The sequence below is a fragment of the Arachis hypogaea genome, chromosome 13 (genome assembly GCF_003086295.3).
Source record: "Arachis hypogaea cultivar Tifrunner chromosome 13, arahy.Tifrunner.gnm2.J5K5, whole genome shotgun sequence".
In the NCBI taxonomy this organism is placed as follows: Eukaryota; Viridiplantae; Streptophyta; class Magnoliopsida; order Fabales; family Fabaceae; genus Arachis; species Arachis hypogaea.
The window spans coordinates 54,134,479-54,150,880 of NC_092048.1; the positions used below are offsets into that span (position 1 = coordinate 54,134,479).

Sequence of the window (16,402 nt, forward strand, 5' to 3'; positions counted from 1 at the left end):
CATTCCAATGTCATCTTTTTCTCCCGTTGTAGGTTTTGCCCCCGAGTGGGACCCCAATGACTTCGTCATTGTGGAGGACCTGGAGGAGCTACTGAAGGCGGCCTGCGCCAAGGTAGGTGTGGGACCGCCTTATTTTTTTCCTCTATCCCCAGTTCATGCGGGGGGCAAGGATCACCACGGTTACGGAGTCCACGTGTTCAGCACCCCGACCAGCCATTCTAAGAGGAGATAAGGATCCCAGGGGAGAAAAAATATTGTGTTTTATATATGTGTGTAATTTAATCAAATGCCCAACCCATACTATATTTATAAATAATTATTTACCTGTGTAGTAAAATATAATGTCATATGATTTAATTAAAGGGGTACTCTTAACAGAGTAACAAAAGTGCAACATTGGTGTTACCAAGATAGAAAGCGAACAGCCAGGCCGCATATTGGCCGTCGGACAACGGAAAATATCACAACACGCTAAGACATGGACAAGTATGACGACCCTTAACCTCGATTCTTTTTTGGCTGGACTACTCGCGATTGTTGTCGGCATTAGCCGGCTGCTCAGAGTCATCACCAGGCTTTTCGATCGGGAGCATAAGCTTCTCCTCCAAAGTAGCCACCCTGCCCAGCACTTCCTACCACTTGGCGAGCTGATGATTTTCCTGTTGACGGAGGTCGTTGATCTCCGCCATCAACTCAGATGCCCGCCCTTCCATTTGTCGGATTGTGGCGTCCTTCTTCGCCCTTGTTAGGCTAAGCAACAGATGCTTTCCTCGAACTTCTCTCTTCGCTTCTGCCAGCTCGAAGTCTGTGACCCTTAGCTTCACGTCAGCCGTCAAATGCGCAGTCCTGGTGTTGCTCAGCTGTTCGAGGTACTTCTGAATTTTGGCCTTCAGATCATCCTCCCGCGTTACTAGTGCCTCTTCAACCAGTAATGGTTATCTGTATTGGTTATGATTTCATGAATTAACATAAACCATTGTTGAGATGAAAACCTACTTACTTAATATAATTAACTATTATAGTTTATAAACATTAAATTTGATTTTATCGTTCGGTTAATTATAAAATAAATAATTGTACTAACTAATGAAGTCATTGGTGACTTGTTGGACAAAACATGAGACTGGTGGTCAAATTTGCATAGGGAAACTGAGGGCCATCGCATGGTTCATAGTCAGATTTGTAAGTTTTTGTCCCTCTCTTTTTTTTCTTTTTTATTATTTCCTGACGGGAATAAAAGCGTTGATATCAGAGGATGACGTGCTTAAAGGAAAAAAAAAGGAGAACAACCCTATTGTCAGAAAATACCATCGAACCCCCAACACAAAACAATTTAAAGTAGCAGGTCGTCGGTGGTTTTTTCGTCTAAGTCTAAGCTGAGAGCATTAACGCACATGGCAACAGAGCAGTACAGAAGCAACTAAACATAACAAGTAATAACTAAGATCCTCCGGGCAAGGACGGAAACGGAAAAATGGGAGGTGTCATGTGCTTACACACCAAGAAGACTAGCCCCGGTACCCTCATCGCCCGATTGTGTCAGTTCAACACCCGCTGCATGGAGCAATTCTCCATGCCTCTCTTCCAGCTCCCCGACAGTCACTCCCAGAGCATTCCACTTTGCAAACTCGTATTGTTAGCGTTGACGAAGGTTTTCGACCCTCGCCTTCATGTATTCTGCTTGCTGTTCCAGCACCTGGATTAGGCGATCGTTAGTGTGTCTCGCAAACTGCAACAGTGCTTCCACCTCATGGCTTGCATCCTCACACACCCTCACCTTGGAATCCATCACCTTTAGCCTGGCTTCGGCCGCTGACTGCGTCAGCCTCGCCGCCTTCACTCGCTCACCGAAATGGAGGATTTTTTCTCTAAGGCGTCTCTCCCTCGCGAGCAATGCGGCCTTGTGCATCTCCCAGTCCGTTTTTCCCTGTCCGCGCAGAGGTAGTTGAAAATCTCGTCGGTAGACCATCCGGGGAGATCAACGCCAACAAACGGCTTGGTTGGATCCGATCCAGATTCCCGCGACATTCCTAGTTACGTGAGTGTCTCAGTGTTGTAGTAATTTTATCCCGAAGCTATTTGGCCTATGCAGTGATGCGCAAAGACGCTGAATATTTATTATTAAACGTATGCGCATCTACTAATAAGGGAGACTTCTAAAGCACGTCTTGGGGCATCAAAGCGAACTGTATCGCGGGGGCTAGTGTTGGCTACTTTGGTTCCACTGCTTAACCAAATAAAATCTGTCCGGTTTCTTCCCACGACGCAACCCAATTTTGGGGTCATACCTTAACATCATGATCTCTATTTTGGTTAACAGTCGTGTGGGATACAGATTGGTAGATTAGTTGAGCCACGAATGGTGAAAGAAGTGATGTCTGATTTTTTTTGTTACTATAACACCAAATGTTTGGATATAAGATGGTAAACGGAAAAAAAGTAAAGCAAAAAAAAAGGAATAATTAAAACAGTCAGATAACATTTTTTCTGACAATATAATTTGTCAAAAAATAATAGAAAAGCCGCTGAACAGGCCTGGTGGTGAAATATCTCGCTATTGAGCACTTTCTCTCTCGTGTTCTTTCTTAGCCTCACCTATGAAATAGATGGTAATAGATCATACTTTATCATCCAAAATAGAAGTTAAAATTTAGATGATCCAAATCCTGGTTTTTGATGCATTGGACGCGCGGAACGAAATAGAAAAGGGGAGGGGGGACTTTCTAAGCAAAAATTGCCGACAGACACGCGGACAACCAGGTGTAGGATCTGGATTAAGGTAATAATCAGCATCACTGGTCCCAATGCATTACAGTAGAGTTTAAGTCGTGATTGATATTAAACACAATCAAATCTTCTCTCGGTTTCCAGTCCAAGTGTGAGGTCTGTGTTGGGAACTGCGACCACTGTCACTTCCATTCTGCGAAAGAAGACTAGAGTTGGAATGCCATTCCTCTACCTAACCATCTAGCATTATCCAGCACAACACGTGACAAAGGAAATATGGGAGGGTGTTTATCTGTTGTCAAGACACGCGTCGAGGCGAATAACAGTTCGCTATTGCCATTCTTCAGGCGCGCACCCCTTCCCCCATCTAGGCATCGAAAAAGGTAAAATTTGTACCGGAGGTGATGATTCTGGATGGTCGGAACCTCCGAACATCGCACCCTCTGTGGGCGACGGTCGCGACCGGCCATATGTCCGCTTAAACTACTCCCACGTGACATCTGGGTGAGGGTTGCAACGGAGGTCGCATACAACTCGATACAAGACCTTCTCAACTTCGAGTCCACTTGTAAGGTGTTTCTGGATCCCGGGCGGTCAGCCGTCGTATACAAGCATGCCATTGTGTGGAACATACCGATGGTGTCCTTTCTAAGGTACCCAGACCATGCGAACAGAAGGTTCGTAGATCGGTGCATCGATGCGGGAAATCCGGATGCAATTCTTACGAACGGATTGCATGAGTATTTCTTTATTGCCCGACATCATGTCAATATGGAGCTACTTACCAGGGCTGCATCGGAGGGTAATGTGGAGGCCGGCTACATATGTTCCATGCTGCTACTGTGTAACCACCAAGACGGCGATGACGTGAGACGCGGCGTCGATCTGTTTGAAGTTATCCTTACAGCTGGGAATGTCCACAGATGTAGGGAGATCTTCACGGACATCCTCGCAGAGCATTGGGTCGGCATCAAACCTCCGGACCCTGGCCAACCCGTGAGTTGTCGATCACCCATGTGCCCTACACGAGGCATCATGGGTAATGCTCACGACGTCTCGAGCGTATCGTGTGTCCGGTGCCTGGCAGATCACGAGGTCTACCAGTTCCTGGCTATGTTTCGACGATATTGAACAGCGATAGTTACTCTTTTGGTTGTGTGTCGGGTGTTGCATACGAATATAAATTTTTCATGGCCACAAATACGTGGCCAGGAAGTTCCAGATGCACTCAACGCTTGAGTTTGATGAAATTATTGTTTTGTTTTTTTCTATCTCATTTTTTAGTTTGACTCTCTTTCTGCTAGCATGAATGCTCCCGAATAAAACAAGTGTGATTTAAATAGAAGGAGCAACGTAGTTTAATTTTCGGTGTCATAATTTAAATGTACTTTGCGTCACACTATTCGTGCCATGGTGCATTCCTGCTAAAGCGGAATGTGTGCCAAATTGTTTCATAATTTTAATCTAACCAGGAGGTCCTCGATGTTTCGTTTCTTCCATAAAAACACATCAAAATAGTACATTCACGGCGCACATGCACCCTAAACTGGGAGCATCAACACACCAGGTAAAAGAACAAACACCAAATACATAAACACAAATACAAATAGCGATGTTCCTTAAGGCGATGAAGGATAACGGACAACGACAGTGAGTTCACGGGCATGGTCGCCAAGTCAAACACCTCCCGTATCCTCTTCGACATTTGTGAACATATCGTTCTGTTTGTCACCCTCAGCCAATTGCGCGGGATCATAGGCTCCTTCGCCGCTCCGGGAATTTATTTCCCTCCTCCATAACCGCGACCCTCACCCGCAGTGCATCCAACTTTGCAAAATTAAGTTGTTCCCGGTGACGAAGGTCTTCAACCTTCGTCATCAGGTCACTTCCCTATTTCTCCAACTGCTGCATGCCATGCCGAAGTCGTTCACCCTTTCACACAGCAATGCGTGCATCCCACGCATGGCCTGCTCGGCCTCCTGGACCTGTAACTCCCTCGCCTTCAACTTGACCTCGACGGTCAGATATGCCGCCTTCGACACACTTAGTAGTTCACGGAGCGTCTCAACTTTGTCCTTGAGAATCTCTTCCATCCTGACCATGGCAGCCTCAAACAGTGTCCAATTCGTATTTTCTCGACCCCGCAGAAGAGGCTGAAGATCTTGCTGATCGACAGTTCTGCGAGGTCGTTCGCATCGAGTATCTTGGTTGGTTCTGCTCCCAAATCCTGAGACATTGATCTTTTTTTGTTCGTGTATATTTATTTTTTTTATCCAGTAGTATCGTCTGTTACCGATAACCATCTCGTGTCCAAATGCGAAGGGCGTATATAGTACACAAGTCGCACTGTATGTGCGAAACTTCGATCACACGCCTCAGCCCAAAATGGCTAAATTAAATCCGTCTGTTAAAATAATCGTAAATACATTGTATATGTTACAATTTAATATTAAAATAATTAAAATAATACAATAAAAATAAAGTCGTCTTGATAAATGACAGTAAAAAAATAATTCTACCCTCAGAAATAATTTGCTGACACTCATTCCGCTGGAAATTACAAGAACCCTAGGAGTTGACAACACAACATGGCTTCGAGTAGTCAAGGAAATTTAGCAACTCTTACTCAAAATGTAAAAAAAATTTCCATCGCTCACAATGAAAGATGACATGAGAAGTCATTTTTTTATCTAAACAGGATTAATTAAGGTCTCTGAATTAATTACTGGTTTAAACCACAATTTTTTCATTTTTTTGTGTCTGGACACCACATATATAGGCTACTGTATATTAAAATGGTTGATATGGTGACACAAGCAAGACGCCTCGAGAAACCAATATAGTTGAGTGGGCTAAGTCGACGAGGCAATCCGCAACTCGAAATTGACACATTTTTCGAGTTCCAGCGCAGTTTCGACAGTTGCGTCAATTGCCCCTGACAGTAATGATTACAATTGGCATTCAACTCCTTCACAGAGCACTCTAGAGGCATCGGCCACAGGAATTATTCAAGTGTCACGGAAACCTTACTAGAAAATGCTAGAAAACTTTAGAAAATCCTAGACAACATTAGAAAATCCTAGAAAATCCTAGTAAACCCTAAAAACTCTAGAAAATCCTAGAAAATCCTAGAAAGTTGTAGATAACCCTAGATAACCCCAGAAAACCATAGATAACCCTAGAAAATCCTAGATAACCCTAGAAAATCAGTGAAAATCCTAGAAAACTCTAGAAAATCCTAGATAAACCTAGAAAACCCTGGAAAACTATAAAAAACCCTAAAAAATCCTATGAAACCTTAGATAACCCTTGATAACCCTAGAAAACCCTAGAAAATCCTAGATAACCCTAGAAAACCCTAGAAAATCCTAAAAAACCCTAGATAACCCTAGAAAATCCTACAAAACCCTAGAATACCCTAGAAAACCCTAAAATATCCTAGAAAATCCTAGATAACCCTAGAAAACCCTAGAAAATCCTAAAAAACTCTAGAAAACCTAAAAAACCCTAAAACCCTAAATAACCCTAGAAAACCCTAGATAACCCTAAAAAATTCTAAATAACCCTAGAAAATCCTAGCAAACCCTAGAATACCCTAGAAAACCCTTAAGTATCCTAAAAAATCCTAGATAACCCTAGAAAATCCTAGAAACCCCTAGAAAACCCTAGAAAATGCTAGAAAACTCTAGAAAATCCTAGACAACATTAGAAAATCCTAAAAAATCCTAGTAAACTCTAAAAATCCTAGAAAACCCTAGATAACCCTAGATAACCCTAGAAAACTATAGATAACCCTAGAAAACCCTAGATTACCCTAGAAAACCAGTGAGAATCCTAGAAAACTCTAGAAAATCCTAGAAAACCCTAGAAAATCCTAGATAACCCTACATAACCCTAAAAAACCCTAGATAACCCTAGGTAAACCTAGAAAATCCTGTTACGATGTGGAGTTCCTATTACTATGCTTGTCATAAAAACAGAAAAAACAAAAAAATAGAGGAACCAACCGATGGAGTGAGTATTGCTTGGAGTTTCTGCTATTGGATCGATAAGGGAGAATCCCTTTGAATGAGGACTCTTGTTGCACAATAATAAATTGCCATTTGGCAAATAATTATAAAAATAAACAGTTACATAAAATTTTAATTAATTAAATAATTATGCCTCAACTTATTTTATAATATATATTAATTATTTAAAAATTATTAATTAAGTTATTAAATCATAATTAACTTATTAATAACTATCATATCTAATTAGCTTAACTACTTAAATTTCTATTTAATTAATGATTTATATTAACAATTGTGTTTCTTTTTTTTGTATTAAATAATTTTATGAAGTCGGGTAATTCGAAATTTTATACTGTGTATCATTATTACATACGAATTTTTTCAACATCAATATCTTTTAACAGTGAATTATTTTTATATTTATAAATTTATATAATATTATTCAACGGAAAAGTTACATTAAATTTAACTAGTTTATTTAGTTAATTGAGACCACACGACTAAAATTAGCTTCTCCTAATAGAGAAGAGTTAGATCATTTGAGTTCTTATTTAATGTTCATATTACGAGGAGAATGATTTTTCCCCGGATGAACTTGTGAGTGAACGCTTTGTATTTTTAATATGGGTGTAGAAGGTGGTGTTTTTAAATAAGGTAGAAAGTTCGTGTGTTTTTTATTTATATGGATACCACAAATCTAATTGCGGTGTCTTAATTTTTTTTTTGGATAACCACAAATCTGAGGGTCAGATTTGTGGTTTTAAATTTTTTTTAAAAAAAATACAAATCTGAGGGTCAGATTTAAGTTTTTTTATTTTAATTTTTTTTGAATATACAAATCTGCCCCTCAGATTTGTAATCCTATGAAATCTGACCCTCAGACTTCTCTACTTCCCCAAATCCGAGGGTCCAATTTTACTTAAAATAAAAAAATTAATCCATATTCAAGAAAACTCATCAATTATCCATGATGATGAATTACACACAATTTTTTTCATATTAAAAAAAATTAGCCACTTGTGAATGTCATTCATAACTTGCCACCCCGTAAAGTAAATAATTTATTTAACTAATTATATCAACACAATTTCGTGCGTGGTCATCACCACTGATTAATATTCCCAGCTACACCTTTATCCCATCAACCCACACTGACACAGACAAAACCCTTTGAACACTTGTAGAATGGCAGGAACATCCAGCAATGGCAGAAAGGTAAGAGAGGGCAAAAAGGAAACCATCAAGGGGCGCTTATCCGCCGAGTGTGATTCTCCGCTGAACCTTCTTCCTCTTGATCTTTGGGTGAGAATAGCATCGATGGTTGCGGCGGGTCGGATCCAGGATCTCTTCAACATGCAGGCGACCTGCACGGTGTTTCTAGACGCAGCTCGGTCACCTGTGGTATACAAAGTTACCTCCATGTCGGTGTATCCCATTGCGTCCTATTTTTATTTTGTTGATCGTCCTGATAAGAGATTCCTATATCGCTGCGCAGACACTGGCAATCTGGTCGCAATGTTTCGGTCAGCGATGATGGACTTCTTTTGGATTGGCCGCAATGTCAGTGGAATGGACGGTTTGAATGAGGCTGCAACGGCGGGCGATGTTGAAGCGATGTACATGTGTTCGATGTTGTTGATGTGTCACGGGAACGAAGACGACCATCCAGTCTGCAGGGGGCATGAATTATACGAGACAGTGGGTGCTTACGGGGCAGTCGAGAGTTGCAGAGAACTTTTCCAGCGGGTGTTTACGCAACCGTGGTTGGAGGTGAAGCCGTTTTTTCCCGGATATCCCGTGATATGCTGATCCAATAGCTGTCCAACCCGCGGGACCATGGGAAACTCTGGCAACATATCCTGTGTGTCGTGTGTTCGGTGCCTAGCAGAGTACGATGTGTTGCAGTTCTTGAAGCTTTTTAAGTTGAGATGAAACTTATTTATACCCGACTGTTGCAGGACAGCATTGTGTGTGTTCGGTGTGTAGTGTGTGATCCGGTGTGTAACGTCTTCCCGCCGTGGTACACAGTGTATGAGTGTATCCATGTATGCGGCTAGACGCCGTTGCCCCCGGGTGGAATACTTAACTAGTAAATTGTTATCGGTTCATCGATGTTGAATGAGGTTTAATTTCGCATCCTCCCATACAGTCAGCGAGGTAAACTTTAACTGAAAACCTTAAACCCAGAATTCCCTTGCCAAGTTCAACGTTAAGACAACAACATGACTAGCTATAATAACTCTAGTTAAAATAAATTTAAATATTGGTTCGATGTTTCGTAGCCACAGGTGGACAACAGTAGCCTTCATGAACCGTTTTTTGTTTCTTTTTAATCTTTGTGTTTTTTTGTGTCGTATCCCCCCCCCCCCTTTGATTTTTCCTGCACGAAATTAATTAACAATAAGAGAAGCAAGACCCGGTAATGCCATCCAATACTTTTTACCCGTCCGAAGGGGAAGTAATACAAGTTTCATTATCACAAAAGGATAGTATGTTCAAAAGGCATGCTAATAACAAGAAGACATTCTAATAAATAGAAGGCATGCAAATAACAAGAAGATGCAGCGAAGACGCAGCGTCGACTACATTAGTCAACCAAGACACTAAGCAAAGGATCCCCACCATGTTGCGAATGACAGATGGCAAATATTCGTAGAACAACACCTGAAAATGCAGAGGGCAGGTGCACACAACAAATGTGTGCATCCGCGAACTCAAGAACGTCCTACACACCTGTGATTCTGGGTTGACTGTTCGGAATGACCCCCTCTGCCTGGTAACTGTGCCGAGTGAACACCACGACTTTCCTCCGTACATTTAACCCTATCCTCCAACTCTGCTATCTTCAAACCCAATTCATCCCACTTGGCGACCTTAACTAGTGCCCGCTGACACAACCACTCCATCTCCGCCTTCAATGCGTGTTCCTCTTCCACCAGTCGGCAAAGTGTCCCCTCATTCTTGTGCCTCACGACACCAAGCAATGTTTCCATCCCCCGCAATGCCCTCCCCACTTCCTCCAGCTCTTGTGCCCTTAACCTCAACTTTACGTCTGCGGTTAAATGCGCCATTTTTGCCATGCTCAGCTCTGCGCGGAGGGCCTGGATTGTACCATTCAGATCAGCCTCCCTTTTCACAAGTGCAGCCTCAACCATATCACACTCCGAATAGATTCCGTCCCTGCAAACAATGTCGATCAGATCCACGATGGACAGTTCTGCGAGATCCTCGGTGTTCATTTGCGGGATCAGTCCAGCGCGGGTGGATGCGACACACGCAAGAAGTTGGTTGTAAACGCCGGGTTTGTGGTAGACAACGCAAGAAGCTTGTCGCCTACTATGGTTGGGGTTCAAAACAGGTGCTATAAATCATAAAGCGAATGGGACCCAAACGTTTCTTCCTTAATACGTTTCGCACGGTTATCGAGGATCGTCTCCCGCTAGGCAACCAGGAAGAACAACCGTTGGTTGTAATGCGCCAAACTTTGGTATCTCTCAAGTCTCGAGGGATAAAATAATGATAAAGATTACAAACGCGCGGGTGGCCTTGTGTGCCCCCATGAAGTTAAGCTCACGTGCTTCCTGCCTATTCAAACGTCACTTCAGTGGTCGTAGAGTTCAGATCAAATCCCCCCTCCAAACAACGATGATTCGGCCTAAGCTATAGCCAAGATATGTATTTATTGCTACGCCTGCACAACCATGGTACTCAATACAGCACATGTTTTCCCATATCTTTTCTTCGTTTACCTATAAAACCAGGGGATTATTATCTTAACTATTGAAAAAATAAAAGAGGTACATTAACAAAACAAATTAATACGTAGTGATTTATTTTTTTAAAACTTAAATTTGGATTCAAAATTTTAAACAAAATAAAGAATGCGAAAGAACTTTACACAAACAAATAACGCGCAGTCAAATAATAAATGCATAGGAAATGTTAAAAAGAGACGACCAGCCGTTCGTTTTCATTTTGCAAGCGAGAGCATCGTGTGTGATAATCACCCCCTCCCCCTCCCCCCCAGTAAAAAAAGGAGGAAAAAAATGGAAAAGGTAAATGGAGCCGCGAAGACGAAAGAGGGTAGAGTGGGCGGGACTTATGAAAAGAAGGGGAACGCAATCGGTCGGACCCAGTGCCCGCTTAAAACTATTCCCTTTGACATATGGGTTAGTACTGCAACGGGGATTGCGTCGTCTTCAATTCAGGATCTGTTCAACATGCAGGCGAGTTACAGACTATTTGCAGCTGTATGCAGTTCTGACGTCGTGTTCAGGCATGCATTGGTTTTGAATTTGCCCGTTGCTTGCTTCCTATTCCCCTCTGGGCGGCCTGCAATGGGATTTCTAAGCCGATGCGCCACAGCGCGGAGTTCAGCCGCTCTGCTTCGGTTGGGATGGTTGCTTTATTCTGGCTTGGCCACTACAGAGGTGGTATACAGACCCTGACCGAGGCAGCAGAGTTGGGCGATGTGGGGGCCTGCTACCTCTCTGCGATGCTGCTACTGTGGCTTGATGAAAAGGACGAGGAGGAGATCCACCGTGGATATGAATTTTTCGATGTGGTCCGTGAGTTTGGTGCAGTAAAAAGATGCAGAGAGGTATTCTCGCAGGTGTTCGTGGTTCCGTGGTCGGAGATAACCCCGACGGACCCAGTAGAGGCCATAGCATGCCGTTATGGCAGTTGTCCTACCCGGGGAACCATGACTGTTGCAAGCGACTTGTCTGATGTGTCGTGTGTGCAATGCCTGGCCGAGTACGAGGTATGGAATTTCCTGGCGACTGTTTACGTTTAATTAGTTTTCTATGCAGGCCAAGCTTGGTAATGCTTCCCAACCTTGGGTCTGTCCATTTTTATAAACGGATGGAATCTAGTCTGTTATTCGCATGCATGTCGAATCTACGAAAACATGGGTTCTATTTACCACCATCAACGCTATGGAAGAGGGTGGCATGCAAACGACGGTGGCAGAGGTGCTGTTCATGTTCCATGCGGAGTTTTGTGCATTACTATGTATGTGTTTCGTCATTTACTATGGAAAATTTTATTTGAAAAAAAAATATCCCCACTCAAACGTCTCTTCAGTACTAGACAAGTTCAGAGCAAATCCCACCTCGAAACCAACATGATTTGGCCTAAACTCTAGAGGTCTCTCACCAAAATATGCATTTATTGCTACGCCTGCGCAATGCTTGGTACTCGACACATCACACATTTTGCCAGATCTGTTTCTTTGTTTACCGATAAAAGCAGGGGGTTATTATCCTGATTATTTAAGAAATAAAAGAGATAAATTAATTAAATATGTCAAATGGTAGTAATTTATGTTTTTAAATCGTAAACTTTGATTAAAAATTCTAAAACAGACTAATCAAAATGAAGAAAGTCGAAACAACTTCTTTACACAAATATCCCAGATATTTATATGAAAGTATTAAATGTTTATCGATGAGCTTAATTAGAAAGTCCAAACAACTGAGACGCGTTAACCATTCCCGGGTATCGAGGCAAATTGGAAAATCCAAAACGACACTTCCAACTGACGTTGGGCCGCTGAAAGACACGTCGACTTAGTATATTGTACACGTGTACATAATTATATAGTACATGTACATGTAGTGTATACAGTAATACAAAAATCTAGTAAACGTCTTAATTATCCAGTATTGTCCATAGCGTTGGGCAACACTGACGCGCTAAGCCATAATAATTAATGCCAGTATTTAATATAATAAAAATATATTAACCTTTATACGATAAATGTTATATCTTATCCTGGAAGCCGTTGACGGTATATACGTTGTTGAAAATTGGAATTAATATAATAATTGTACTATCCCAATAGCCGAGTGATAATAATAGCATAGAAAAAATTTCAAGTGTACCGGAAATACCGGTATTCCAATTATTTTAACCGTTGATTTTAATTAATATATATTATATATATTTTTATAATTCAGATCAACAGTTAAAACAATTGGAACACCGGTGTTCTCGGTACACTTGAAACTCTTCCAATAGTATATATATATATATATATATATATATATAACAGCTTACATCTCGTTTCTTTATTGGCGGTCATTTCTCCTCCTCGTAATCTCCAATACCCCCTCCCCCCCCCCCAACAACCCCTTTCGGCCTCTACCAAGCCCTTGCAAAATACTGGAACTTACAAGACAAACAGAAAGAAAGGGAACGTACTCATCGAGTATGAATGTCCGCTGAATATTCTGCCTCGCAATTTATGGGTGAGGATTGCCACGAAGGTTGCATCGAATTCGATCCATTACCTGTTCAACATGCAGGCTACTTGCAAGGTGTTTCTTGATGCAGGTAGTTCTGACGCTGTGTACCAACATGCGATGATGTGGCAGATAAGGCTAGTCTCCTTTTTATTTTACCTTGACCGGCTTGAAAGGCAGTTCCTCGATCGCTGCGTGGAAGAAGGAAATGCGGATGCTATACTCCGGCAGGGGTTGACGGAGTATTTCTGGATTGGCCGCCGTGGCATTAGGATGGAACTGCTTGCTAGGGCCTCGAGAGAGGGCAGCATCGAATCAGGTTACCTGTTTGCCATGTTGCTACTGTGTGAACACCAAGACGAGGAAGAAGTCCAAAGGGGAGTTGAAATGTTAGAGTTTGTTCGTACTTCTAGAAAGGTCGAAAGGTGCAGGGAGTTCTTCACGGACATTTTCTGGAAGCGATGGGTTGATTAGAGGCCATCGGATCCAAGACAGACCGTGGCTTGTCGATCTACCACTTGCACTACCCGCGGTAGAATGGCTTATGTGTATGATGTGTCCCATGTCTCCTGTGTAAAGTGCCTGGCAGATTACGAGGTCAGGGTTTTCTTGGAGATGTTTACATTTTAGTGAACGTGGTTGTTTATGTTTATCACTCTTATTAATCTGCCCGCAAATGTACTGTTGTGGGGTTATACGTGGGTTATTAATCTGCTCCCCAATGGACTATTGTGGGGTTATATGTGAGTAACTTAATGTAACATGCCAAAGTAGTGGCTAGCAACTGACGATCACACAACAATCTATCTTCTGGTTGAGATTGATAATTATTAAAGGGACGGCTAAACATACAAGGAAAGTAAATTAAGATTGATAATTATTAATAACAATAGAATTAGGGATAATATTGTAAGTAGGGATAACTAAGATGACACTTTCCTTCTTTACTATAAGGGCTAATCGTACCCGAAAATTAACAATTCCCTTTCCAGCGGTTCCAGCGCGTTAGTACTGAATAGTGGAAGAAAATAGGTGATGGACCCCCGGTATGGTACATGTTTTTGAGGTGCTCAATGCAAAGCCTAGCATTCTGTCATCCGCATTGTATGCCTCAACGCTATGCGCCCATGCCATAGTCGAATGGGCTACTCAACGTGACCTCGACAGAGGTGTTATCATGACGGACTTGACGGTTCAATAAATGAAGTCGTCCTTGGTTGTCAGGAACTTCCGTGCGACGCCGAGTGAAGGGGGAAACACAACTACCAACGGTCACATGGATTGTCGGTCTATAAAAGGAAATGTCTGGTTAGGATGACGGGGACAATAAACTGGACTCGGGCGGAATTGGGTTGAGATCGAGGTATTTTATTTAGCAACAGGAGCAAAAAACCACGTAAATTTAACTGGAATGAATGGCCATTTTATTTCATGTATATTTTGACAATGTACTCTAGGTTGACAGACCAACATCGTTTACTGCATTTTAGTGTCCATGAATGTCCAAAAAGGTGCCATACATACAAAGCAGAGAAAAATAAATTCTTAGCGCATAGTTAAAAAACCTGGCTACATTGTGCTCCAAATGTAAAAGACCAAAAGACCATCCTCGAAAAGAACAAAAAAAACCCACTGATATCCGTGCGAGCCAGACTCACCAGCCGTTGACAAATATATCAACTCGTAGTCGGTGCGACACTTAACACATGAGATACTCCTGGAACCTTCGTAGCAGCGCCAATGTTGGTACTGGCTACCACGACGGTGGTAGTTGTAGATGACTCTGGTCTTGCCTCGGGTTGGTCAACAAGGCGAATCACACAACAGAGTGTCTCCTATATGGGGCATGTGAACTTCAGGCTGCGACAGACACGTGAAAACCAAGTAGCACAATCTCATGCACTCCCGAAGCACATCAGAGGCGTCAACCGAACGAAACCACTCCAAAGCTTGTTTCATGGCTCTCGTCTTGGCCGGACGAAGAAAGATCACCAACGATGCGGCGTACATGGCGGCATGATGGCCCTTTACTACGGAAGAGCGTAGCAGATCCAACCCCGCATAGGGATGGCATCGATGGAAGAACTCGCTTAGCCCCTTCCGAAACAGAAGCTCCGGGTTGCCACTTTCCATGCAGCGACTGAAGAAAGCCACTGCCTTGGGATAACGGTCCCAGATCGTGGCCATCTCAATGGGACACGGTATGGAGACGTGATAAACCCCGTTTTTAGGGTTTATCATGTATAGATTTAAGGGTTTTATCAATGATCTTCCACACATATTCATATAAAAATTGCATGATTTTGTCTTCCTTTCCCCACTTTGCCTCATAGATGAAAACATGCTTCTTTTGCATCAAAATTGATATATTATAATCCTCTTGTATTACTATTCGATGCCTTGATCCATTTGTTAAGTGGTTTCAGAAGTCATAGGGAAAAAATGGCTGAGAGGAGTGAAGGAAGCATGCATGAATGGAAGGAGCATGGAATAAATCAAAGTGTTGAAACTTGGCCATGTGCGCGCACGCGCACCGTACACATACGCGCGGATGTGCACCCCAGAGCCGGGGCAGTGGAGCCGAACGAGAAGCCGGCGCACTTATATGGCTGGGCCATAAGTCCTTGGACGCGCATGCACTGTGCGCCTACGCGTAGGTCGCGAAAAACCCCAGGTGCGCGTACGCGCCGATGGGCGCACGTGATTTTTTAAGAGGAAAACGTGACCAGCGATTTCAAGGAGTCCTAGGCCCTGTTAGGACAATTAGTCATAATTCTAGATATTTTTGGATAGTTAGTTACATTTTGCTTTTAGAGAGAGAAACTCCAACTTCTCTCTAGGATTTCACTTCCTCTATTGCAATTCTCCTTTGATTTCTTGGTGAGATCCATTGCTAATTCACTTTTATTTTGATACAAGTTGTAGATCTACTCTTCTCTTACTCTCAATTAGTGTTCTTTTGATTCTATCTCTTGGATCTAGATTTGTGACTTTGTTACTTTGAATTTGATTAATGAATTGAGGAATTACATTCAATTGCTTGATTGTTGATGATTGTTTGGATTAGATAGCTTTAATTCAATTCTTTTCTCTCAATTACACCATGTCTTCTATAATTGCCTACCAATTGTTTGTGATAACGACAACCTTAGCTATGGAGTAGATTTCTCTTACTTGGCTTAGGGGTTGAGTTATTGGAAACACTTGAGTAGTGGATATCAATTGTTGATTAGGAATTGAGAATTGCTAATTGACTTAGAGTGCACTAAAGCTAGACTTCTCTAGGGTGAGACTAGGACTTGTGACTCAAGTTAGTTACTCTCACTTGACTTTCCTCCATTATTAGGGGGTTAACTAAGTGAAGCAATAATCAACTCTTATCACAGTTGAAGGAAACTATAATGATGGAACTTCCAA

General features: G+C 42.2%; 2 protein-coding genes across 2 annotated transcripts; both read left to right on the forward strand.

Annotated features, from left to right (window-relative positions):
• The first annotated feature begins 3,141 nt into the window (after nt 1-3,141).
• Nucleotides 3,142-3,858, forward strand: LOC112734417 (F-box protein At2g35280-like). Its single transcript, XM_025783721.1, has one exon. It carries the CDS (start codon nt 3,142-3,144, stop codon nt 3,856-3,858), a length of 717 nt encoding a protein of 238 aa, XP_025639506.1.
• A 4,067-nt stretch (nt 3,859-7,925) lies between these two features.
• Nucleotides 7,926-8,549, forward strand: LOC112734418 (putative F-box protein At1g67623). Its single transcript, XM_025783722.1, has one exon. It carries the CDS (start codon nt 7,926-7,928, stop codon nt 8,547-8,549), a length of 624 nt encoding a protein of 207 aa, XP_025639507.1.
• The last annotated feature ends 7,853 nt before the right edge of the window (nt 8,550-16,402 follow it).

Bases quoted from the DNA above. Each gene is read 5' to 3' on its own strand.
- LOC112734417 (XM_025783721.1), top strand. From the start codon at position 3,142: ATGGTCGGAACCTCCGAACATCGCACCCTCTGTGGGCGACGGTCGCGA.
- LOC112734418 (XM_025783722.1), top strand. From the start codon at position 7,926: ATGGCAGGAACATCCAGCAATGGCAGAAAGGTAAGAGAGGGCAAAAAG.